This window comes from Vidua chalybeata, chromosome 3 (genome assembly GCF_026979565.1).
Source record: "Vidua chalybeata isolate OUT-0048 chromosome 3, bVidCha1 merged haplotype, whole genome shotgun sequence".
Classification (NCBI taxonomy): domain Eukaryota; kingdom Metazoa; phylum Chordata; class Aves; order Passeriformes; family Viduidae; genus Vidua; species Vidua chalybeata.
Window position 1 is genome coordinate 58767960 of NC_071532.1, and position 27320 is coordinate 58795279.

The window sequence follows — 27320 nt, forward strand, 5'->3', positions numbered from 1 at the left end:
TACCTTGATTTTTTAAACCAAAGTAGTGGACAGATTGTATGTTGTACATATTAGGGTTGGATAGGAATGGCTCTTAGCCCAGAAGTGTGACAGAGCAGTAAGGCAGAAAAAAAGTAAGAATAGTAGACTGGTCCTCAAAATAATAATAAGACATTATGATGAGTAAAACAACTCCTTTTTGGCTCATTTCTAGTCCTCTTATGAGTCACTGTGGAAATGGATTAGGAACTTGGCACAGAATTTGAGTAGACACCTACCCTGTGCATTGTCATTTTATATATGAGGTGGTCTGTCCTGGATGGACAAGTACTGACACTGGGTCTTGATGGGATGCACATGGGCATTTCAGATTGTTGTGCAACACTCTTTAAATAAATACACAATGAAGAGTATAAAGAACAATTCTTACAGAATAAATAACTTCATGTTAAGACTGAGGGCAACCCAATTCTAAGAGCAAGACAAGCAAGCACAAGCAGACCTTCAATTGCATCCCCTCTGTTTTCAATGATCATCTGTTATGTATATTTAGGTAAATAATACACATGTAAGCATTATTTGTTTCCTAACCAGGTATTTCCCATTGCTGAAAAGAAAGCACAGACTTCAAAGCATCCTGTGCCTGTTGGCTATAACACACATCTCTGGTAGCTGTGCAAGCACTGATGCCTCATGTATCACTGTTCTCTGTTGTACTCCTTAAATTTACTTATAACATTTCTCATTGTTTATGTCATGTATTCTTCCAGGCCTATTTACACAAAAGCTGTTTACCTTTAAAACAAGTAGTTGTCTATCCAATTCCATGTGAGCATTTCCCCCACTCTGCTATTTTCCACTCAACTCTAAGCCTGAAAATGTTAATTTTTCACTGCTCTGAGGCCTCTAGTTATCAGCTTGATAGTTGATCAGACAGGGAGTTGATCATCTTTATTTTTCTGTTGAAGACATAAGTTTGTACGTGTTTACCAGCACTAGCTGGATGTTTGCAGCCAAACATCCACAGACAGCTCAGAAAATAGTGTCAGCATCAAACACACACAACATTTTAGAACTGTCTTGATTTGGCGTTTTACATTTCTTTCTAGTATAAAAATATCTGCATATATATATACATACATATATATATGTATGTATATATACACAAATATATATATATGTATATATACACAAAAATATATATATGTGTATATATACACAAATATATATATATATATATAAAATGCTCTCTACCAGATAGGAGGCTGTGCACAGGTGGAGGTCAGCCACATCTCCCAGGTAGCAAGCTATAGGACAAAAGGAAATGGCCTCAAGTAGCACCAGGGGAGGTTTAGATTGGATATTGGGAAAAAAAATTGTCACTGAAAGGGCATTTAGGCATTGAAACAGACTGCTCAGGAAAGTGGTAGAATCAATATCCCTGGAAGTGGTGAAAAAATGAGTAGATGTAGCCCTTGGGGACATGGTTTGGAGATGGGCTTGGCAGTTGAATTCAATGTTCTTAGAGGTCTTTTCATAACTTAATGATTCTGTGATTCTAACTCATTTTTAAATGTAATACTATTGCATTTTACTGCGGCCAGTTCTGCCAAGAGCGACACGGAGCTGCTGGAGTGGATCCAGTGGAGGCCTAAGAGGATGACTGGGGGACTGGAGCACCTTTCTTATGAGGAAAGGCTGAGGGAGCCTTTTCAGCTTCCAGAGCAGATGACTGAGAGGAGACCTCATCAATGTCTATCAGTATCTGAAGGGAGGGTGCCAAGGAGATGGAGTTAGGCTCTTCTCAGTGGCGCCAAGCAAAAGGACAAGAGGACATGGGCAGAACTGATGCTCAGGAAGTTCCAGCTGAACGTGAGGAAGAGCTTTACTGTGTGGGTGATCAAGCACCAGAATAGATTGTCCAGAGAGGTTCTGGAGTCTCCCTCACTGGAGCTACTCAAGAACTATCTGGATACAATTTTGTGCCATGTGCTCTGGGATGACCCTGCTTGAGCAGGGAGGTTGGAGCAGATCATCCACTGTGATTCCTTCCAACCTGACCCATTCTGCAGTGCTGTGATTCTGTATTCCTGGATGTCTTTAGATAAACACATTTTCAGATTGTTCTATGACTTACTACAGGAATTAATAACTCCACAGTAATTACACCAAACTGGGCTCCAGTAGAAATAGGGAGAGAAGTGGCTGGAGATCAGCCCTGCAGAGAGGGATCTCATAATAATGAGATCCTTATACCTAATACAGCTCCTTGCCATAAGAATCAGAAGCAGCATTTCGCCAAATTATCAAAGAAAAAATTATTCAAAGAAAAGATTATTCAAAAACCAAAGAATATTTTGCAAAACCAAAGCGAATATTTTTGCAAAAAGAAAAACAAATCTAAGTTTTAAGACGCTGTTGCTTCCCCCACGCTGTGGGCAGGCCGGGGCGGGCGCCGCCGCCCGGAACAGCCGTGCCGAGCAGCCGCTTCCCGGGGAGCGGGATCCGGGACGGAGCTTCCGGCGGGGCGGGGGGAGGAGGAGGAGGGGTGGGCGCCGCCGCCTGCGCCTGACAAAGGGCCCGGCGGGCCCGGCCCGGCCCCATGGCGATCCCCATGGTACCCATGGAGACGCAGCTGCAGAGCATCTTCGAGGAGGTGGTGGTGAGTACGTCCCCGGAGCGCAGCCGCTGCCGGGGCCGCGTCCGGGTCCCCGCGGCCCGCAGTGCTCCCTCTGGGGTGGGGCCGTCCTGAAGGAGATGAAAAGCAGGTGGGAGAGGTGCTTTTGGTTTTCATGGCGCTGTCGGTGCGGTGGAGCCCCGCCGCCGTCCCCGGCCGTGTTTGGCGCAGTTCCCGGCGGCGGGGGAGCCGTGGGGGAAGGGCCCTTCAGGGCTGTCGTCTGCCCCCGCTGGGCTTCATAGGAAAGCTGGGACAGAGGACTGGCCGTAAAACAGCGTGCTTAGCCAACTACAGAGCGCTGAATTTGCTGTAAAATAAGCAGTTTAAGGAGTTTTGAAGGAGACTAGGAGAAGATGGATGACCCGAGTGGGCGAGCCAGCATAATGGCATGATCAGATTGTGGGAATGCACACGCGCGATACTGCCTGCAAAACGAAGCACAATTACCCCAAAGGTCTCCTCCATTTTTCATACAGCATTCCTTCCAACACTTTACCCAGCTTTGCTGCCTGCCCATGGATGCATTCAAGGCCCCAGAACCGCTCACAGTACTCCAGGTGTGGCCATACCAAAGCTGAGTGCAGCAGGATAATCGCCTCTTTTGTCTGAGTGGTTGAACAGGGTTTGATGCATCCCGGGATGGGGTTTGCCCTCCTGGCTGCCCAGGCTCTCCCTGCTGGCTCACACTGAGCTGCTGCTGACCAGCACTCCCAGATCCATTTCTGCAGGGCTGATCTCCAGCCACTCCTCTCCCAGTTTATACTTGTGCCCAGCAGTTCACTCTTGTGCCCAGAGTACTTGTTTGTACTCTGTCCCAGGTACAGACTCTGGCAGTTGCTAAATTTCATGCCACTGATTGCTCAGTGCTCCAGTCTATCCACATCCTTTTGTAAGACCTCTCATCACTCAAGAGATTCAACAGCACCTGCCAGTTTAGTATCATCAGGAGATTTGCTAATGGTGCATTTACCTCCTGCACCATTATATAAATATATTGAACTCTAGAACTGAGCCCAGAGGAACACCAGTGGCGACCCATCACCAGCCAGATGGAGTCCCACTGACTGCACCCCTTTGAGCTCTGCCCTCCAGCCACTTCTTCACCCAGCACACTCTGAACCTGCTTATCCCACAGTTCAACAGCTTGTCCAGAAGGATGCTGTGAGGGGTAGTATTAAAAGCATTATCCAGAAAAAGTACTTCCACTGCCTTTTCTTTGTCCTCTCTAGGTGGGTGTCCTTATGATAGAAAGATATTAAATTAGTTAAACAGGACTTTCCCTTTGTGAAGCCAAGTCAGTGGGTCATTAATCGCACTTGTATGGAGCACAAATGAATGAACTTCTTGGTAGATATGAGACATTCACAGTTGGAAACACTGGGGTGACAGAAGCTGATCCTGAATGGGAGTCTGACTGACATTTCAGACAAAAAAATAAGCTGATTGAAATGTCTGAAGTGGAAAGAACCTGTAGGTCTCAGAGCAGTTGAAAATTATTTCCTTGTGATGAATTTCAGTAGAGGAAGGAAAAGCCCAACCATTCTGTTTTAAGTTGGCATTATAAGGTGTATGATGTACTTTTCTTTATGTGGTGTTAAGTTGCTTGTAGCATATTAATTGCCTACACGGGACTGATTCCTCATTTTGGTGCTGCCATTCAGATTGTTTTGACATTTTTAATGTTGTCATTTGCCTGTGTTGTCACACTGCCTGTTTTTATGTACTGTTATTTGCCTAAGATTCATAAGGAACAGCAACAAAATAGTTCCTGAGAAAATTCCTCTGTATTTTTGGAGCCATAACTGATAAAATAGCAACTTACTGCTTTCCCTGTTGCTGGTACAGACTTGGTGGACAACAGCAAGCTTTACCTTGCTTTCTGTGCAGATCAGATGAGTGTCAGCTTCTGCTTTGCTTCTTGAGTAGCAGTGACAGACAATTCTGGGCCAAATGATGGAAAAGGAACACCAGCAAGTTGATTTTGTTACATGCTTTTATGTCTGTAATATGACAATGAAAATACATAATGGTCAGTGAGAGATCACACCTGAGTATAATATGAAATTCTTACAAAAGGTAGGAAAGGCTTTAGGATAATATTTTCCAGAACCCATTTGCTGAAGTTCTAGAATAATGATGTAGAAGCCTTTGAGCAAAATGAAGTTGAAAAAGAGGGGGAGGGGGTAAAGGAAGGTCTTATAGCTGATAAATTGAATATTCATGTTTGGTTTTTTATCTAGTACAAGACCATTACATCATTCAATCAAATTTAAAAAGCAATGGATCTAAATTTGGATGAGAAAGTAATTGTATTTAATTGATTTATGTAACTGAATGTCATGGAACATAAGAGGGGCAGAAGCTTAATGGAATTCAAAAATACTAGTTTTTCAAGTGATGAGAAGAGAGCTGTAATAATACAATTAAACAACTTCTCCAGCTTTGGGAAGTGAATTGATCTCAAGGTGTTTAGAAGACAAAAAAAAAAATAGCAACCCAAAACAAAGAAACAAAGCCTTCATCTGGATCCACAACTTTTATATGTCTGTATGAAAACAAAGCAATCTCATCTTTGGAATAGTGTGATTTAGCAGAAGACACCTATCATTCTCTGGTACAGTCCCATAACAATTGACTTTGTCTTTTGTGCTTCATCCTGGGGCCATGATAGTCATAGAAAACCTTCTAACAGTAGCTTACTTGGGGTTTTTCTCTTACAGAAAACAGAAGTAATTGAAGAAGCTTTTCCTGGGTAAGTGTAATACTGCTTTATTTGTGCAAGGTTTTATGTGTAAATGTATTTTTCTACTTGTTTCACTGGGTACTGCTAATAACTAATATTCATGTTTGCATTAGGATGTTTATGGACACTCCTGAAGATGAGAGAACCAAACTGATCAGCTGCCTGGGAGCTTTTAGACAGTTCTGGAGCAGTCTTTCCCAGGTTAACATTTGATTTGTTGCTTACATCTTTGTACTTTATATACTTTTTTAATATAAAGATATTTTCTAGTAGACAAACACTTTAGCTGTAAGGAATGTGTCCAGTCATTCAGCATCTGATTTCAGACATGGCGTAGTAAAGAATATAGGAAGCCTATGCAAGAAAAAAAAGGTAGTTTTGAGATTTGTAAGGTTACATAGTTGTTCAGTAGAGGTTGGTGTGCAGTGCAAATAAAGATAAGCAAACAGAAGTGTAACAGTAAAGAAATAAACAATAAAAGGTAGTTTGTTACAGAATTTTTGGTAGAAGTGAATAAATAGATAAAAGAGAAAAAAATAAAATAAGATGGTTAAGTTAAAAAAATCACCTTTCAAAAGCTAGATAACTCCAGACACTGCTCCATAATTGGAGACCTGTTCATCTTTATTTTCACTGAATTTGATTATAACTATGAAAGGGAAAAAATAATGTAGAACAGATCTATTTTACTTTAGTCTGTGCTAACTGTGCTTGTGAAAACCAAAGTTGACTACAGAAATCAGTGGTTAAGCTAGGAAATATTTCCTTTTCTGGACAACTGACCTCAACTTATGCTGGACAAATGAGCTTCTTCCAAATAAGATCAGAAGACTTGTAGGAAAAACTATAGGTTGGGCAACTGGATCATTTCTACCAAGTAAAGTGATCCAGTTTACTATAAACTGATAAGATGTAGGTTTATAGTCCTGTTCTTGTGTTAGTTTTATTTTTTCATAGTAGGATACTATATGAATTTTATAGTTTGTTTCACTGCCTGTAAATACATTCTTTCTCCCCTCTGTTGTTTTTTCAGGAGTCCCATGAACAGTGTGTCCAATGGATTGTAAGATTCATACATAGCCAACATAGTCCTAAAAGAATTTCTTTTCTTTATGACTGCCTAGCAATGGCAGTAGAAACTGGACTTTTGCCACCCAGGTGAGCCATGTTGGAATAATTGATTAGCTACATGGAAGATGTTATATTGGAGGTATTTTTGCAATGACATTCTACAGTTACTGCTGGAAAACATGTACTTACTATCTGCTGTTCATTCTTGCATTGTCTTCTTCTGCTAGGATGGTTTGTGAATCTCTGATAAACTCCGATACACTTGAGTGGGAAAGGACTCAGCTGTGGGCATTAACATTCAAATTGGTTCGGAAGATTATCGGAGGTGTAGACTACAAGGTATCTCTCCACTCATTCCTTTCTCTTTGCAAAGACATGTTATTTGCTACCTTTGTGTATGTGATTTTATCTAAGAGACATCCAGTTTTTCAAAGTCTGCTTTTCTTACAAAAGAAAATTCAGTGAGCACTTCCAATGCTTTTTGAACTTTACCCTAAGAGATAATTTTGTGTTTACAGTGTAACTCTTCATACACTTTTCTGTTACAGTCCCTTTCCTCCATTTTAAGTTACAAGCTAAATAACCCTAATGCAGTTGCAGAAGTTTGTTTCTGGTAAACACCGGAAAATAAAAACTATCAAGCATTAAGGTTGGAATTCTGTCATCTGCATTACCTCTGTTGCTACACAGCAAAAAAGCTCCTGAAAGCTGAGTCCTTGGCATGGTACAGCTCCAACAGAAGGAGTAAGAGACCACATATGTCTTGCCAATAATCACTTCGCTGCATTGTTGATGATGGTAGAGCAGAAAACACAAAATACAGCACTGTGTTCTGGTCAGGCTGCAAAAGGCATTGTAGGTGGGATGTCTCTGGATGCAGAACAAATACCAACAGTTACTTTCTCTTCTGGAGCATCTTAAGACTGAGACATTCCAGAAGGAATTTAATGTAATTGGTGTTAAATTTTAATGTAATCAGTATTAATATTGTCAGTAGCAGTTTGTCTTCTGACACTTAGAAGCAAGAACTAATTTTTCTGTCAAAATATTGTCTGACCATATTGATTGTGTAATCTTTCTGCCAGCGATAAAGAGTATCTAGGAGCATTAATTTCATGTGCTCTCTTTCAGGGTGTGCGCGATCTGCTGAAAGTCATCCTAGAGAAAATCCTAACAATTCCAAACACTGTGAGCTCAGCTGTTGTACAGCAGCTTTTAGCAGCAAGAGAGGTAACTATATGGATTTTATACCACTACAGAGGAAGATAGGCCTCGTTCTCTTGTTATTAGTGAGTTTCTGATGGTTGGGATAGCTCTGATTGTAGTTCAACAGGAAAGTCTTACTCTTTGTGTTCAAATTCTTTGCTGTAATTGCAGTTTATGCAGTAAACAAAATGCTTTTGTGGGATATTTTAAGTAAGTGTTAAGATCCCTAATAAGAGAGTCAGGCCCAATGCTTGACTTGACTAAGGTAAGATGTATAGGATGTAATAATGATGAATAGTTTTTTCTTAGTGAATAAAAATAGGGGTTTTTTTCAGTACTTTATGGGCAGACATAGAGGCATGGTCTTAATATGGCTCAAACAGTCTAACTTAGGCTTGAACAATTAAAAACAAGTTTGAGAATTATTGAAGTATTGCTATCAGAATACAACTTAACAAAAAGTATTTTAATTCTTGTAACTGTTTTAGTGGGCTGTCTCAGACTATTAAACAGATTACACATTCATTTACCCTATCCAGGATTTTTTACACTGATGTATTTTTTTATTTATAGGTGGTAGCCTACATCTTGGAAAGAAATGCTTGTTTGCTGCCTGCCTACTTTGCAGTTACAGAAATCAGAAAACTATATCCTGAAGGAAAACTTCCCCACTGGGTAATGATATGATAGAAAATAATGTACCCTGGAATTTTGTTGCACACAATACCTATATTTTAAAACAAAGTTCATGTGAAAATTTAAAATCTGCTCAACAGTAAGCTCTGTGTTTAGTCACATAAATGAAGATACAGGCTTGATGTGATTGCAGCAGCAGTTCCCTGTGTTCTTGCATGAAACTTATAATTTTGACCTATGGTCTGATGTTCAAAACTCTTGAAACACTGAGTTGGTTTTATTGAATATGTTTGGAAATGCAGGTCATGCATACCTGCCACTGTGTGCTTTCTTTGTATCTTCAGCATAAGAAAAATCACTTTAAATAACTGACCAGTGTTTTCTATGTTTAAACTTAGTTATGTAGAGATATTTGGGACTCTAGTGGAATGAAAGTTGTCATTGTTTAAAAAAAAAAGTGTAATACTGATCCAGTTTTTAATTTTGCATACTGTTAAAATAACTACGTGTTTGGAAAAGGGTAAAATCCCAACTCCCCTGTATTGCTGGGAAAATTGTTACTGTCTTTTGAAAGACGATTTAAAGTAGATTGTACTAATTTGGGTAATTTTTCTATCTGGAGTTGTTATTCAGTGGCAGAGATTTGTTATGAACAGAAATTATAGTTTATTTTAAATAATCTGTTTCTAAGTGTTATGCATTCAAATAAGATAGTTTGCATAGGAAACAGTTCTTATATAAACTCCTTCTTGATTGCAAACAGGGAAGAGTGCTTCCTGCACCTCCTTTCTAATGCCACTGTGCTCATTTTGTGCTTTTATGTTCCAGATGATTTTTCCAACTGTTTGAAATAGGAAGCTAGTTATTTTGGTAGATTTCTGCATATTTTATTAAAATCCATACACATATATATTTTTAAGTCTTAAATATTCCTTTTCAATGTCTGGAACTTAAACCCTGTTTTTTTTCTCCTTTTCTCACCCAGTTGCTAGGTAATTTAGTATCAGATTTTGTGGATACCTTCAGACCTACAGCAAGAATAAATTCTATTTGTGGTAAGACAATGACTTAATGAATGGCTTTAAAATGAATTAATTTATTTTGAACTATTTTTTTCTTAGAGCCTCTTGGGATCTATATCATCTAAGCAAAATAATTCAGGTCTTATGTTTCATCTAGTACCTCTGCCCTTGTTCAGTTTGTTCTCAGACTTGGTTCCTTTCAGGTATTGTTTTGACAGGGAAAATTTACTGATGAGATCAAAATAATTCTTTGCTACCTGCTGGTAGTGGAAGTGTGCTAGTTGTTACATGGTCATATGGTTTGTAACTACAGGTCACTAGTAGAGTAGGGAAATTGTAGGTTTTGTGTGCCCAAGTTAATACATATCCACTGGGATGTTAGTCTTGGAATGTTTTGATTTCAGTTTCCACTAGAGCTTTTGTAGCTGCTCAGCCTCTTCTCTTGTTGCTGGCTTCTGGGTGAACATTTCCTAGTTCACATGGGTACTCGTTCTACTTTTCTGTGAAAGAAATGCTCATCCTCGTTTATTGTTAGAAATCTGATGATCAAAATTTGGCTTTGTTTTAATGTGATTAATGTGAAGACATAAAAATGTCTTCTTTTTGCTTTGAGTAGTTTAATAAGAACAGCATTATTTCTGAGCAAGGTTTATTGTGACAGAGCTTCTTTAGTGCAGAAATTAAAAATGTAAATTCATCTGTAATGCTCCCAAAGCATTTTGTTTCAGAAGCATCAGAAGCATTGAAAGTGTGGCATAGCTTTTATTTATGTGGCTGACAGGGATCACATTTTATTTTTCCAAGTGTTGTATGTCTAAAAGACCTGTATAGATAAAACTGAAGGGAAGAAATAAATATTTATTTACATCTTATTTTATGTGATAATAATATGGCCAGTTTGGGTAATAGAAGTCATGGACTGAGAGAGGTCAAAATTGAGGCACCTAAATTTACATGCTGATACAGAGGTTTGCTTGGGGCTCAGTTCAGATGCTTATGTTTAAGAACTAAAATAAAGGCTAGTTGTCTAACCTACACTGACTAACAAGTGTAAATTCAGCCTACCAAACACACTTCATATGTTTTGGTCTCACTAGGCTATGCTGACTACATTGACTGGATCTTCATTGACTTGAATTGGAATACACACGCTTGTGTTTGGCTGCTTTACTGGACATAGTCTTGCCCACTGGGTCAATGAAGGGAAATTGAAAGACTATATTATACTTAGATTTATAAGGCTATTTTCTTTGAAGAAAGGGGTCAGTCTGCCAAAATCAAATCCCTAGGTCAAGCAGTGGCAGGGGAGCAGTATTCTGGTAATATCTAAGGGTGCTTATAGATTGATATTTGCAAATACTTTTATTTTTGGGGTACCCAGTGTGAATAAATGGTGACTTTACTGCGTAGATATTTTATTAGTTGAAAGTTGACTAGAAAAATAAAATCAGTTTTAATCAATCCTTGTGGTAAAACCTTTAAACAGCGGAAATTTAAGGAGAGCATAAAAAATGGCTGAGGCCAGTTTTTGCATCAAAACGATTAGGCAATGGGCCAGTTTCACTGGTTAAGAATTTATGTTTCATTGCATATAGGTCGCTGTAGCCTCCTTCCTGTGGTAAATAATTCTGGTGCCATGTGTAATTCATGGAAGCTGGATCCTACAACGCTTCGTTTTCCTTTGAAAGGCCTCCTACCATATGATAAGGTATGCCTTATTAAACTTCTTAAACCTGTTACATTCAGTAAAACAAAACTTCTGTGTCATTAAAGGGGGAAAAATTTCAACCGTGACTATCTGTTCCAGTTAGGCTAACTTTGAAGGTGTGGATGTTTTATATTTCAATTATTTCAAGCTATATATAGAGGACCTGGAAAGTAATGTTTGGTATAACTGCTGTCCAGATTGTTGAAGAACATGAGATATAATTTAATGTGCTTTGTGGATGTGTGCATGTGAGAGAGCAAGTGAGAGTAGAGAATTGATTGGAAAATTGGCTAGTGGAAGAGAATGGGAAAGTAATTTCTTCTTTTCTGTGCTCTTCATTATTCCACAGGAAAGATAATTTACAGTTCAGACTTAAAGTTTGCATATTTAAACTTAAGACTCTGAATGTGAAGTAGTGGTGTACTGAAAGAATTTAAAGGATCAGGACAAAAGTCCATGTTGTCCTGCATCCCATTCCCCATACCCTAGATGTCTAAGAAAGGAAGTATGATCTGTCTAGTGACATGTATAGTGCTCACAATCTGCAGCCTTTATCATTTTGTGTGTTTCCTGACAGAGATGTGGTTTCTCTGTATTTAGTAAACCTTCATCTCCCAAATACTTTTTCAGACTCTTCTTGAGCCCCGTAAGCTTTTAGTATTTTCAGCATTGCTTTGACAAGGAGTGCCACATTTCAGCTTCATGTTGCATGAGGAATCAGATCCTTGTGTTTGTTCTGAACCCAACTCCAGATAACATTTTTATTTAAAGTGATTCAGGCTGTGGGAAAATGCAGTGAGCAGTTGTTTAATACCTGATTTCTTCACATCAGTTCTGATTTTTATGCATTTTGGTGCATTTCCTCAGTTGTCTTACCTTGTTTCCTTCGAGTTCAAGGCTTTTCCAAGAAGTGTACCATCCTTCTATTGGATGAAGAAGGTTCTTCTACTTGGACCTCATAAAATCTGCCACTTAAGAACTATGATTATCTCCTCATTTCTTTTAGTTACAAGAGAGCAAGACAATTTCCCAGATAATACATACCTGCATAAATTAAGCATTCATTCTTACATTGTTTATTCAGTTAAATGTAAGCTCAGTATTAAACATAATCTTGAGGCAATATATGTTTGTATGTGATTGCTTGTTTCTTTTTCAAGGATCTGTTTGAGCCACAGACTGCTTTGTTGAGATATGTGCTGGAACAACCGTATTCCAGGGATATGGTCTGCAATATGCTAGGTCTGAATAAGCAGGTACTGTACTGTGCTGTAACACGTGATTTAATTCTGCATAGAATCTGCACTATTCTTTTTCTCTTTTCTTTGCTATAGCTAACTAAGCAAAACAGTTTAGGTACAGAGAGTGTTTTTTTTTTTTTTTATGAGATCATATTAGGTTAATTGGACACTGTTATTCCTATCATTTGTATATTGCTTTACGAATGTTAAATTGAAAAGTAGAGATTTAAAATATGATTTTTTTTTGCATTGCTTTTTTTTCCTATAAGGCCAGCCTCAAGTACACCTTTGACAGACAGTAGGAGACTGGTTATTGTTAGTTTGGTTTTTAAAACATTGTTGTTCTCTGTTATATTGGAATGTTATAGTACTAGAATAGTTGGAAGCTGGGCTTTGTTTTGTTACATTTTTTTCTTTTGAAACCTTAGAATGGGGGGGCTTAGTCTGACTTGGGGATCCTTGAGGCTGGCCTCATAGTCACTGTTTTGTCTTTTCTTTTTTTCTTCCTTTATTTTTGTTCTGTCCTGTCTTGTCCTGCCCATCCTCCAATGCTCTAGACCTTGAACATTGCTCAGGTATGTTCACAACCTTACTGTTGTATTGTGACTAACGATACGCTGGCCGCTTTGTAGCCACTGATTCCAGGTAGAAAATACATGTACAGTCAGGGCTTGAAATTGGCAGGACCATTAGTCAAGGGCAAATTCTCACTACAATTCTCTAGAGATATGAGAGATGCAGCATGATGCTGACAATCAGTGGTCCTTTGACGCTAAAATTTTCATTGGAATGGACTGCTACTATTTCCCTTACCAGTCATAACTTTAACTTTGCTGGAATTTTCAGATGAGGAGAGATTTTTAGTTCAAAATTTCTTTCCTTAATTCGGTGGAAAAAGCATCCACCGGACTTAATTGTAAAAATATAAGGCTGTAAATACATAATTTAAAAAAAATAAAGGTTTACTAGTGGAATTTTCTTATCGTTAGGAAGCCTCTGTAAATAACTTCCCAACAGGCAATTATAATATTCTCCAATCTAGGTGAAAGAAGACTAGTGCAGAATACCACACAAAAAGTAGTTCCTTAAAATTTTGGCTACTTGTTTAAATGAATAAACACCTGAGCAAGTCAACCAAGTGGACTTCTGCTTGAAATTTTAAATTATGGGTGTTATAGTTTATCCCTCATTACACTAATAATTGCCACACCTACTTTAAAAAAAAACCAGTGTTTAAGATTTATAAAATAGCGTTGCTGTTTGCAATACTATAGTGAAGGTTGTGTCAGTGTTTCCATTTAAGAAACTTTTTTCAGGTTTGTAACTTGACTATAAAATTTACATGATCCTGAAACCTTGTGTACATTTCCCAATGTAATGGAATACACCAGTGCATTTTATGAACTGGGACAATGTTTTTGAATGCACAGATTCCTGCATCTTGGCTGACAGTACTCTGTGTTGTATATGACAATCTTTTGTACCTGAGACTTAAAGCAGCTGAAATGTTAAACCTTGGAACTGAGCTGCTAGGTTTACTGTTTAAATTAGTAGTATTTGTGTGTCTTTCTGTGTCTGCATTGAGTTGATAAATGAGACTATTCCTCTATCCGTCTTGTAGCTGGTAAATAATACAAGATATAGACAAAAATTATGTTGAACCCATTTTATTCTTCTAACTATGGATGGTCTGTCATTTCATGTAAAAAAACCCATTTATGTTAGTGCTGGGTTTTAACTCCTACTTCACCGTCCTCTAAAAGTAATTGAAGAAATAAAATGTATTAAATTATACTTTTAAAATTTGTTTGCTAGTATAGGAATTCCTACACAAAGTTTCATCCTGGCATGAACTTTTATGGCCAAGGAACAAACGTGAAGAATGTAGCTTATAAAGGAAATGCTGACAGAACATGAACTATAGCTGTGCTACTACAGTTACACCATCATAAAGATGTTGAAAATTTGTGAGTTGAAAATATGTGAGTTGAAATACAGATATAGAGGTGGGTGGTACAGTGGTATAGAACAGGAAATATGTTCCATTTAAACGTTAATATACTCTGCGTAAAACTGTGGAAAACATTAAAATTTTACTTGTTTTTAGGTACAAATAACCTTTGTGTCACATTTCAATTTGTTGTTGTAATTTGTTAATGCCGCCTGACAAAAATAGTCAGCATGCTTTTCAGAAGTTGTGTAACTATATCAATGCTTTCAGTAAAATGGCTGATAATGTTGTATTTTATTATTAGAGAAATAACCTGCAGAAATTGAACTGTCGCTATTATAGAAGACACTTAGAAATGCAAATAGTGCCAAGTTTGTTTCAGAATAAATACAGAAACACCTCAACGCAATGATCATTATTTATTTATGATCATTAATTATTTGTGTGGAGTTGCTTGTATGCCTGTCAACTATTTACACAGATCCAGTTGCAGGATTGGAGCCTTCATTTGAATCTTTTGGCATCACAATCTAGGTATGGTTCAGCCAGATTTGTCCTAGTTCTTGAAGATGAACAACGAAATTTTGTGGTTCAGTCTTAACTAAGCAGATCTGTGTTAAAAACCATTTACTCAAGCCATCTCTGAATTGTGTAAAAAATACACAAATCCAGCTGTCCTGTTAACCTTGCAGGGAGAAAAATGAAGGTAAAATATCGTATGTTTATAGATTCACATGTTCCTTTCAGGATTCTAAGTTTTCTTGTGGGATAAGGTTTTCCAATAACCTTATCAAGAATATGGTTTTAAGTCCAAATGTAATAATATGGACTTCAAAGTGTTTCTTTTGTTGGTGTCTGGGGACTCTGAGATTTTGCTACTGTGTACTTCTGTGTGGACATACTCTTGTATATCTGTTTGAATTGGTCTATAGGAAGTAAAGATGTAAATTGTATTTTATCCTGTATATTATCATGGTTTGCAGTTGAAATCTTATCTTAAGGGTCTTTATGCAACCTAAATGACTCAACAATTCTATGTCAATTTATATTCTCCTGTTAGCTGGGGTGTCGATTTCAATTCTTATTTATTTTTTAAATAATTTTTTGAACCATATAACAATTTGGTTTTTTTGGAAAATTATTAGCAGTTTGGAGTGTCATAGTGCACTGATACCACATTAAGATTTGGTTTAGGGATCTTACAGCTGTTTCTTAAAACGGAGCTAAAGTAATGTCTTAAGGACGTGAACTCTCTTTGGAGGTTTTGGTTTACGTCTTTACCTTCTCTGTATGTACAGACTTGCATGAAGAATAAAGTGCCATTTTTGCTTACATAGTTGCAGTTAGGCTCTTGTTGCAGTCCTCTAATCAATCAAAAACTGTTATTTTGGGGAATATTTGAGAGAGGAGGTAATTTTCAGGTGTTTTGTTTCTGTAATGTCAAAATGTTTAATTAGCAGCTATTGAATTAATTATTTTGCTCTTTAAATAGTGTATTTGGCTGGTCACCTTTAAACCAGTGGTGGTGATCTGTAGCTTATATATACCTTAGTCTGTGCAGGTGAATGTGTAGTTGTGTTCTCTGCTAGCTACAAACCAGGATAATTAGCATGGGTAAGCTGTTGTAAGCTGAGCTGTTAAGTGAAAGGAATGACATAATGCAATATTGAAAAATTGACTTCCACTTTTATTTTCAAAATTTCAGTTGATGCTGGGCTCTTACTATCCAATTTTACTGGTGATAACATGGCAAAGTACTTAGTTTAAGGGGTGTGATTATTTTTTATAGATTTCTGATTGTAAGGGTGTGCGCTGAGAACACTCATGTATGTTCCTTGTTGAAACTTGCTCCTTTTTTTAATGAGGGAAACTTGAGAATAGCTGCCAAACTTGGGAGAGATGATAGAATCAGGTATAATATAAACAATAAGCTTTAAGGTTTTGTATCCTCATAGCATACAGTTTTTGAAAATGGAAGTGTGGGAGCAGTTCTGCCATGTTTTAACTACTTTAGACATTTTGAATTGGACTTCTAGAGACAGCATTTACTCTTGTAGGGATCTTGGCCTCTGTGATTTGGTCTTCTGAGTCCATTTCTAAAGTGTAGATATTTACTAAATGTTGTTTGTTTAAAATACTGAAAAGCTATCAAAGCCATCAGCCACCCTTACTGACTCCTTAAAATATTTTTCTTAAAGGAAATACTTTTAATACTAGCCATGTTCCTGCTCCACCCTTTGATACCCACCCTGTTTCGACACCCCAGAAAAAGAAGGAATTAAAAATTCAAACCCAAATTAGAACAAGCCACCATCCAACTGAAGCTCTAATCCACTTGAAGAAATACCAGTAATCCATTACAGTGCTGGCCTTGAGAAATTTTAATGTCGAGTTGTCGTGTAAGCACTTCCCCCCCCGCCTCCGTATTTTGTCATAGTTCAATAATGTTTTCAATGAAATTAAGTATTTTCAGATCTTTAAATGTCATTCTCCAAACAAAATGGAGAATGTGTTTGTACAATCAAACTGTAAAAATTAGGGTCATGTTTAAGGGAAAAGCACAGAAATTTTTGAATTCTATATTTTTTCATACATAATCCAGAACAGCATTTGCAGGTTTTTTTATTGTTCATTTTTGTTTTATTTAAGCTAAGCCATGCCAAAACATGAATTCCTACTTATTTGTGAGGGTAATCAGCTCTTACCTATAATTTTATTAATCTCAGTTTATACTGACCTTTTCTTCCACTTATGAGCAACTTATAAAACAAGGGCCCAATCCTGCGAGTTCCTGTGCAGCATGGTATTTTATTTCCAAGAGTTCTGAAACTATAGATACAAAATCTTTGCAAAAATGTATATTCACTGAAAATACAGAGAAGAAAAATTGGCAGAAAATTAAATTAATGAGAATAGAATGTGATGCACTGCTATTTTTCTCATGGAAAATTGTTTTTAAAGCAATGAAAGTGTGGTTTTCAGAATAAAAGCTTGAATTCGTTTTTTAATTTCCTGGCTCTTAAACTTTTCCCAGTCTTAGAATTACTCAGAATAGCAAAAATTTCCACTGGAAATTCTGGCTCTCTTTTTAACAGTAATATTTTTCCTGTTGTATTCTTTGAATAACTTTATTCGAAATTAATATAGCCTAACATGATTAGGTTTTGGACATTAACCCAGTGCTTAGCAAACGATTAAATTTCAAGCCCTGTACATAGTAGTTTTGCATGCTGGATTATAAACTAGTCTGTAGTGTTGTCTGTTGCACCCTGCTCTGCTTCATAAGTAGTTGCCTTGGGAGGGGGAGAAAAATGAGCCACGAAAGACCCGAAGTGTTCTGAACTGATGTTGCCAGTACTGCTCTCTGTAACCTGTACCGTGGTTGGTCTGTAATAATGACGTTGCGTACTGGGAGAAGAGGTATCATTGGTGCTTTCTGTCTTAGCTAGAGGTTTGTGTTAAGCATGCTTCAAGAGAGCACAGCTGGAATTGTAGCTTTCTGCAGTTTTAAGCTGGCAAAGAGCATGCAACAGGGGATGCTGTTCACTGTATTTTGTCAACTTTTCCAATTCTTGCATTCTATTTTTAATTGAAGAGAATTTCTTTTTTCTTCATAGCTAAAGAGTATCATCAATGAAGGTAGAACAAGCATCTCCTTTCAGCATCTCTCTTTACTTTTATTATATCTTTATATATAGCCTTTTGTTAGGCTGCCTGGCTAGTAAGTCAAAGAATTCATCTAAGGCATCCCTGAAATGTTTTATGAGTATTGGAGTGATCTTTTAAAACTTTTTTACATATACCTTTTTGCCTCTAGAAACGGATAATGCATTTTCACGATTACTGTTTGAGCAGCTCAGTTCCTTTTCTTTTGTATCATAAAGTAGTAATTTTTTCTTTAAGGCTGCATTATGTTACAGGCATCAGGCCAAATAAAAAAACTAATAAATGTGACCATTCCTGAGTACAGATTGCCTTGAAACAAACAGGTTACATTATTTCCAAAGTGCTAGCACTTTCTGAGATAAGTTAAATTCGCCATGTTTTTTTTTTTTCCTGAGTTATAGTACATTATATGAGTGTAACAATACAAATGCAGGATAATAACAAAAAGTTGTTGCACTGAAGATCTTGTAACGTGACATTATACTAGTCTTATACTAGTCTTTATAATATGAGTTCCAAATTACTGGTAGTGGACTTACTTTATGTACTAACATTTGATATTTTCTATTTTATATATTCTGTACTAACAGAATATATCTGAATATATAATGCATTTCTTACTTGTTCATTATTAAAAATCATCAGGGATGGTGTGTATTTTAAATTATATCTGGGTTTGCATAGCTCAGTGTGAAGACTGTGGCAGTCTAACATCTGAGGGGCTCCTCACTCTGATGTGTAATTTCTGTTCTATTTACAGTATGTAGAACACAGCACTGATTAATTTCCAAGCATTTTTGATGTAGTAACCTGTGGTGCTATGTCAATAGGACAGCGTCTAGTTATAGGGGTATTAACCAGATGTTAATTCTGCTGCTAGTTGCAGGTGGTAGGTGAACCCAATATGAGAGTGAAAAAGAGAATACTCTTCAAATAACTTCATCTTGTATTGGGATGTTTTCTCTGAATTTGATGGTATAATTGATACATTTCTTTATCGTGATTCCTACTTTTGAAATGGACTTAATAGAGAAAAGAAAGAATGAAAAGAAAAAGCCAGCAAAAAAACCCAAATCAAATAAAAGAACCTCCACTGTGTGTTTAAAGAATGGGCTCTGTGTTCTATGAGTGTGAGATCAGAGAAGTAACATTTTGCCTGAATCTGCTATAAAACAGCGCAAAAAAAGAAAAAAAAAAAAAAAACCAAACCAGATGTTATCTGTGCATTGATGAGCTGTGTTTTGGAACTGAGTTGGGGAATTCTGGAATATATGATAAAATGTAAAAATCATTGTGACCTGTAACATAGTGCAGCTTTAATATACTGGCTTATCCTTAACTTAAGTTCAGACTTCATCTCATGCTTCCCAGCCTTCTGTCAAAATACTGTACTGTAACTGCAACTGTGCAAGTTCTGGAGTTAATGGCAAGGCTTTTGGAATACTGTATCTGATCTCTGCCTTACAGCATAAGCAACGTTGCCCTGTGCTGGAGGACCAGCTGGTGGATCTTGTGGTGTATGCCATGGAACGGTCTGAGACTGAAGAGAAGTTTGATGATGGTGGAACCAGTCAGCTTCTGTGGCAGCATCTCTCCAGCCAGCTCATTTTCTTTGTGCTCTTTCAGTTTGCAAGTTTTCCTCATATGGTCCTGTCACTCCATCAAAAGGTAATTTGTTTGTATCACTCCCACATGGTAAGAGGGATTTAAAAAGCAAAACCAGTATTTTTTTTTAAAGGGTCACTCATCCCTGCAAGAAGTACCTTAAGAATTAATTAAATTTTTAATCACTAAATTTTTTAATAACTCTAGAAGTCAAATTCTCAAGTTATGGTGCTGTGAGCTAGGTGTGTTTTTAGTGTATTCAGTTACAGGATGCTGCATTTTATTTGGATTCAAAGTGGGCTAATAACTAGAATAAAGAGACATAAACTGGCATAATTCAGAAGATCTAAGTACTGTGCTGTTGCATCCAGTTTACAAACAAGTTTTGAACAGAGTGAATGCCCTGTTCTGTTTGTGGACTAAAAAAAACATGCCATGGAAATGGATGTAGGAACTTGCTGTTTGTCTAATCAGTCTACTCAAGCAATCAAAGGTAATTTGTCCAATTATGATGATACTAGCAATCACAGTCCCAAGTTATTATTACTTCCTAGTAATAATTTCATTTGAACTGATACTAGAACACCCTTTTCTCTGGTGCTTAGGGTTATAGTTCTAAGGGTGGTGATGCCAGTTCTCCAGAGCTCCTTGCTGAGAGAGCTGTATGCTGTTGATGGTAGGGTAGGGATGTTCTTTCTCCTTGCTATTTAGATGCAGTTTCCAACACGTACAACACGTTGCTCCGTCTTCATTTGTCTACAGTTCCGTGTTACATAAAAATTTTCTATGCATGTTGTGTTCCACTTGTGATGGATTGTAATTCTTTGCTGTCTTTGTTTGAAATTAATTTTACCAGGGCTGTATTCCTGTAATTACTGTTAATAAACCATTGAAACAATAGGCATTATGAAACACAATTGTACAAATCTAGTATAAAATTATAGCAAACAAGATAAGAGTAGAATATTAGTTATTAGGGAGTTGCTGTTACAGATAAAGAAGTTAATTAACAAAAAAAGAAAAAAAAAAACCCAGGTGAGTCCAGATGAAGCAAACCAAAGTTGTTCTGGCTCAGGGACTTCCTTTGTGGGAGTTTATAAAACCTGTGGCCTGATGCTAGTAAATGGCAATTCTGTACTTCACTACAGGTTTACAAGGTGACAATTTAAGGCCAATATTTAAGTATTGCTAATGTTTCAAAGCAGTGATCCTCAGGAGTTACATGCATTTTAAGTCTTACCATTAATTGTGGCCCTCACAGAGTCCGTTCATGTGCTACAACTAGTGTACCTATTTCCCTTCTTTCTGAAAATGATGTGTGTTTCTGCCTAAGTCCTGATATAAAATTCTCTGCTGAAACTCTTTTCGTCTGCTCTTCTAGTTTCATAAGAATCTTTGCAGTGATTTTTCTTCCTCATGCTGTATTTGTCTGTTACTGAGTGTTCTTGACAGTTGGCAGGCCGTGGTCTCATTAAGGGAAGAGACCACCTGATGTGGGTGCTACTCCAGTTCATCTCTGGCAGCATCCAGAAGAATGCACTGGCTGACTTCCTCCCAGTTATGAAGCTGTTTGACCTCCTGTATCCTGAGAAAGAAGTAAGTCTCTGATATTAAAAGTTGTATTTTTAATTCAACTTGGGACCTTCATATGTCAGTACTACTATCCTTCTTGAGTCACTCTTAGAACAGTGTGCTGCGTAGTTGGAGGGAGATGTTTCGTAAGTTTTTTTGAGGATTTCATATCCATGTAACCACGTTTGTTTTTAGGGGCAAGAAAAACTTGCGTTAAGTCCTCTCTTCCTTGGCTTTGGTTTGACTAAGGTTTTGAGGAGTTTACTAAAGCACTGAGGAGACTGTAAAGGAATAATGTGTAATTGTATTGGTACATCTGGGTTGAAACAGAGTAGTACTTTAAATTCATTCTGCAGACGAAGATCAAATCATATCCATACTTGGTACATTCCCCTAGAATTAAAGTTCCTGAGGAGGGGGCACTTAATGAAGTTCTTAAACTTTAATTCTGGCAGCACTGTCAGTGTGAAGTCCTGATTGCTTAGTCTTATCGTAGTGCTTTTTACTTTGGGTGAATGGATAGAAAACTACAGGTGTGTGATGTATCAAACTCATAATGTAAAAATTTTTCCCCCTGCTACGTTAGTTTTGACCCACAGAAATTTTTCATTACAATTTGTTTCAGAAGATTTCAATTGCTTTTGTCAGCATCAGATACTGGAAGAGTAATAGGACTACTTACTTCACCTGTAGTGATGGCTCCAAGTTACACTTATTCAAAGTCTTTGTTTGACTGGTGCTTTTTGAGTGCTACATTTTAAGTGCTTGTAAACTGAATCCTAGGAAGCATTTTTTAAGATTCAGTTTCACAAGCACTTAAAATGTTATCTCTGGACATTGCTCTTAAAAGGATCTGCCTTGCTATCCTGTTGATGATGTATTGGTGCTGTCTCATTTGCACTGTCAGTGGTGTTTCTGCAGCAGTAACTGTATAAAAGGGAAAGAAATGTGGATGTTGGCAAAAGGGGAGAGCCAGAGTTCCTTTTCCAATGGCAGTACTGTAGCTAAGTCTGGATCCAAAACTTTTTAATTTTGTGTTGTATCTGTACCTTTTCATGAGAAGTGTATTAATGTTTGAAGATTGACTGTGACGCTGAATAATTCAGAATTTTCAAAAAATACTGTTGAACCACTGAGTACCTACTATGGAAGGAGTTACCATAATTAGTTTCTGAATAATGTGTAAGTGTGAGGCTGAGAGAAAAAGCATATGCTTTGTAACTATATATGTCTGGGAACTCTATACTGTTAAGTATGAATTTCCTTTTGCCAAGGCCTTAGATAATTTGTTAAAATTACTGAAAACCTGATCTTGTGAATACTGGCTATCTAAGTTGGTTTTTGCACATTAATCCATATGGTATGTCACATTAATGTGTTCTTTCTTTAGTATATTCCCGTACCTGACATTAACAAACCCCAGTCAACTCATGCTTTTGCAATGACCTGCATTTGGATTCATCTGAACCGGAAGGCCCATAGTGACAACTCCAAGTTGCAGATTCCCATTCCTCATTCTCTTAAACTTCACCATGAGTGAGTGTGGGGATTTTGTTATGTTTTGATTTATGTTTAAGAATAATGAAATTGGCAGTTCCAAGTCTGTATTCAGAATGTATTGTGTGATGGGATGCTGTATAAAGGTTATCAATAGAGTGACTTCAAAGTCATTCAAAAAGACAGAGCTCCAATTCAAAATATTTCATAAAAAGTGAAGTGTTGTTATCCAGCTAGTGGAAATGATATATTTTATCTCAGAATAATTAGTCTATATTACTGATAGAGAATCTGAAAGTAAATGGACAATTTTGTTTTGTTACGCTGTGGTTTGAAAAGCCTGGATAAGCAGTTTGGTTCAGTTTTTGTCTGGAAAGGTGATTTTTAACTGTGTTTTTTTCCTGAGCAATTTCTTCAATGTAGAAAAATCGTAACACCGTGAAACTGTCCATAAGAAGTAATTCTTTTGATGTAATGCAATTAATAACTATTTTGATTTTTTTCTATTATTTTATAATGGGTTTTATGACTGAGATTGTTGTAGCTGTATTCCTTTAATGCATGTGTATTCTTCTTTCTGCTTAATGTTTAATCTTTCTGGCACACAGGTTTTTGCAACAGAGCTTAAGGAATAAGAGCTTACAGATGAATGACTACAAAATTGCCTTGTTGTGCAATGCTTACTCAACCAATTCAGAGTGTTTCACTTTGCCAATGGGTGTGCTAGTAGAGACTATTTATGGAAACGGCAACATGAGGACACCTCTTCCAGGCACTAATTGCATGGCATCAGGGTCTATCACCCCATTGCCAATGAACCTCTTGGACTCACTCACAGTTCATGCCAAAATGAGGTACAGTATATGCAGCTAGCTTTTTCTTTTTAACCTGTAAATCTGTGTGTAGCTAATTATCATCAGAAAGGCTTCCTGTGGCTGGACATGTCATATATAGATCCATTAATTTACTTTAAAAATTAAAGTGTGATTTAAAAATGTGTTAAATTTCAAGTCCACGTTTTTGATTCAAAAACACTTTCTCTTTTTCCTCAGTCTGATTCACAGCATAGCTACAAGGGTAATTAAGCTGGCTCATGCAAAATCTAGCGTGGCCTTGGCTCCTGCTCTTGTGGAAACCTATAGTCGCCTATTGGTTTATATGGAAATAGAATCCTTGGGCATCAAAGGCTTCATCAGTAAGAAAGAAAACCTTTCTCCCCCCTTTCTTTCTGTTAAGTAGTATTTTTGTTTAATGGCAACTGGAGACCATAGTAAAACTGAAAATACAATGATGCAGCATGTATAAATTAGTTTAATATAAAAGAAACTGTGAAAGTTGTCCTAGTGCTGCAATAAATTCCAGACTAGCTGTGCTGCTGTCCCTTTATGCCATCACTTGTATGTTCAGGACCTTTCCAGTTGTGCTGTGTTCTGTAAAAACATGCTTAATGGAAAAGCATAAGCAAAGTTACTTTGAGACACATGGGATACTTAATTGCTCTTGTTAAAATAATTTGCATGTCTGCAGTATGTATGCTGTTCGTTCAAAATATTATTAAGCTGTATACATTTACAGCATCTTCAGACAGCACTTGCACATATACTCTTTGGAAGTAATACACTTTTCAAATTAAATGTCTGTGACTTACAGCCTAATAAAACCAGTGTACTCTGTAGTTGTATTTCAGGGTGTGGTCAGTTGTAAAACTTACCTTTCAAACTTTTCCCCATAAGGTCAGCTCCTGCCAACAGTGTTCAAATCTCATGCATGGGGAATTTTGCATACTCTGCTGGAAATGTTTAGCTATCGGATGCATCACATCCAGCCTCATTACAGAGTCCAGCTCCTCAGCCATCTTCATTCTTTGGCTGCTGTGCCACAGACTAATCAGAACCAGCTTCATCTCTGGTGAGTGGGGTTTGCCATATTTGTCCATAATCTCAGACTCCTTCTTGCTGAAAGCTGCATGAGAACTGTTTAAATGGCACTTCCCAGTCTTACTTCTATGACTGACTTGTTTTGGGGCATCTCAGCAGGGCATGCTTCAGCAGTACTGTTGGATGTTAGCAGTAGTGCTCTGCAGACACACATGAGGCAGTGTCTGCACACACATGGCAGCAGTGTCATGGGTCAGCACACAGGACAGTTCTTGGATGGAACTGTCATGTCCAAGAAGTGCTTCTTGCATGGTAGATAAAGGGCAATGCCTGCTACTTGTAATCAGTGCTTGGCTTGTCTGCCAGTGAGACTGTGCTTGCTTCCTTCTGTAGAGGATGTTTAATTGCATTACAAGAGTTAAGTTGGTTCCACTTAATTCTTATGTGAGGTTGATTTTCAGTCACATGAGAGAATTAATCTGGTTCACCCTGCAGCTGAAAAGGCATTTGTGCAAAGCGATGGTGACTGTACATGAACCTGAGTGGAGTCTCTACTATGGTGTGTGTCAGAATAGCCTAAAACAGTGGCTAATTTGAATGCAAGAAAGGTGACAAAGCTGGTTAGAGAAGGTCTAGAGGGGTTTTGCTCATAATTCCAGGCAAAAAGCTTTGAGTTTACCTTACTTTTAATGAAGTTGAAGAGCATGAGATGCAGTTTCTATGTAGAATCTGGGGTTTGTTGTCAAAGAGTTGGGGAAAATAGTGCCATTGACTCTTAGAGTACAATAAATCTTGCGGGAGTATGTGAAACAGAGTAATTTCATTATTACCAGTTCATATAGAGAAAGTCTAATTATACAGTAAATTCATAGATCCATAGAGTGGTTTGGCTTGAAGGGACCTTAAAGTTCATTTGGCTCCAGCTCCTTTGCTGTGGGCAAGGATACCTTCCACTGGATCAGGCTTCTCAATTTCATAGTCCAAATTCAAATTGCTTATCCTTTACCAAACATAAAGAAAACAAGTTAAGACAAGTTTCTCCTTAAATTCAAGGCCTTGATGTCTTTATTGACCTCAGTCTTGTTTTGTCACTTAGTCTGTAAAATACAGATGTTAGTAAATTTTAATGAGCACTGCGTGCAACTAGAATAAACTAAACTATGGCTTTGGCATTTCAAAGACGGAATGTTACAAAAATCTTTCCAATGACATCAAACTACCTGGTGTGAAAAGTGCTTCCAACTAAAGCAATGGAAATTAAAGTGCTTTTAATCAAAAGTTATACTTCCTCAGCTTCCTAATTTCTTTAATAAGGACAATTTAGTACTGACTACTTGAAGATGGTATTTAGCTTTGAAGCTACCTGTGTATTATTCATGCTGTTTTATTTTGGTTTTGCATATATTTATTTATATTATCTTCTTTAGATGAAGATATGCAAGAAATAATTTTGGGGGGACTAAATTGGAGATACTTGGGGCTCTTTATCAGGGTCTCTGCACTTGGAATTTTTGCTAAAACTACTTTTGAGTGCTTTATTTGAAAATAAGGTACTGAAATAGTTGATAAATTTATTAAACAGTAGAAAAAGTGAACTTTTTCAAAATGTTAAGAACATCATTTTAAAAACAAAATGTTTCTATATTATTTGAAGCAGTAAATGGAGGAAAAATAGGTATTTTTGGAATCTTAGCATCAGCATGAGTATTACTTGCTAACTGGGCTGTTTCCATCTTTCAGTGTTGAGAGTACTGCTCTAAGGCTAATCACAGCTTTGGGCAGCTCGGAAGTTCAACCGCAGTTCACACGGTTCCTCAATGATCCCAAAACAGTTCTTTCAGCAGAATCAGAAGAACTCAACAGGGCTTTGATTTTAACTCTGGCCAGGGCAACACATGTGACAGGTAATAGCAGTACATACCAATAAAAGCTCTAGTCAAACCATTTCTCTAAAGTACAGTTCAAAAGAGTGTAGTGGAAATTACCTATAAAACATATCCCATGTACTTTTAGTTTTGAACAAAAAGTGTAATTTTAATTTCCAGCTACTTGTATTTAGGCAAAAAGCTATTATTGAAGAGACAATGAGACATTCTCTGAAAGTTTATTCAGAGGTACACTGTGACTAGGGTTTAGAGGTTTTTTAGTGTCTTGAGTTTCATTATTGTAAATCTAAACATTTGTATTGATTACTGATACATGCTATTTAAATAGCATTAAATACTCACAGCAACTATATTGCTCATGTGGAAACACCCCCTCTATAGCTTGCATTTAAGAAAACGTAGTCTGAATTCCGAGTTTCTTCTTTTGGGAAGAGAACAAAGGAAGCTTTCATTGTGTCTTTTAAATTTTTAACAGTGTGCAGTGACATGGATCAGGTTTTTGTTAGCTTTGAGGGAGATGTTTTCTCTCTCCTTTTTTGTGGTTCTAGTCTGCAGACACACTGGAGAGTTAGAACAACTGATTCACAAAGACTGGAGGTGGAGGTGATTTGAAAGGGAAAGAACTTCTGTGTGTTGGTTTCTTTTTTATTATTTTAACCATTTCTCAACCTTTGATGAAATCAGCCCGAGGGTTGAGGGAATGAGGCTTTCATTTCTACAGCTTAATTGGGGCAAGTACTTCTGAACAGTCTTTCTGAAGCAAAATAAAATGGCATCTGGCAATTTCACCATCATTATCTTCCTCAGGATTTTTTTCTAAAAGTCTAATCAGTTAATCAGCAGAAGCTTGTTTTAGTGACATTACAGGAAATTAAATACAAAATGTTAAAATCATGATTGCATTATTTCTAGCTCAAACCTTATAAATAATTTTCTTATTGTTAATAGCGTAAAAAAGGTAATATCCAACATCTTCTATAGAG

The 27320-nt window shown here is 37.2% G+C and overlaps 1 protein-coding gene across 4 annotated transcripts in view; it reads left to right on the forward strand.

The window, feature by feature from the left end:
- The first annotated feature begins 2530 nt into the window (after positions 1 to 2530).
- MED23 (mediator complex subunit 23) overlaps positions 2531 to 27320 on the forward strand; it is a 37940-nt gene continuing 13150 nt past the window's right edge. For 3 of the 4 annotated variants that reach the window (XR_008429681.1, XM_053936851.1, XM_053936853.1), the window contains exons 1-18: positions 2531 to 2641; positions 5377 to 5408; positions 5513 to 5600; positions 6433 to 6557; positions 6698 to 6809; positions 7602 to 7700; positions 8250 to 8351; positions 9298 to 9367; positions 10930 to 11042; positions 12203 to 12298; positions 12841 to 12858; positions 19368 to 19568; positions 20958 to 21101; positions 22468 to 22613; positions 23183 to 23428; positions 23627 to 23769; positions 24308 to 24482; positions 26192 to 26355. Coding sequence is in view for 3 of the 4 variants with exons in the window: in XM_053936851.1 (XP_053792826.1) it covers positions 2582 to 2641; positions 5377 to 5408; positions 5513 to 5600; positions 6433 to 6557; positions 6698 to 6809; positions 7602 to 7700; positions 8250 to 8351; positions 9298 to 9367; positions 10930 to 11042; positions 12203 to 12298; positions 12841 to 12858; positions 19368 to 19568; positions 20958 to 21101; positions 22468 to 22613; positions 23183 to 23428; positions 23627 to 23769; positions 24308 to 24482; positions 26192 to 26355 (2134 nt within the window). In the remaining variant the exon portion in view is untranslated. The remainder of the gene's footprint in view (positions 2642 to 5376; positions 5409 to 5512; positions 5601 to 6432; positions 6558 to 6697; positions 6810 to 7601; positions 7701 to 8249; positions 8352 to 9297; positions 9368 to 10929; positions 11043 to 12202; positions 12299 to 12840; positions 12859 to 19367; positions 19569 to 20957; positions 21102 to 22467; positions 22614 to 23182; positions 23429 to 23626; positions 23770 to 24307; positions 24483 to 26191; positions 26356 to 27320) is intronic. The other variant, XM_053936852.1, reaches the window with a different exon arrangement.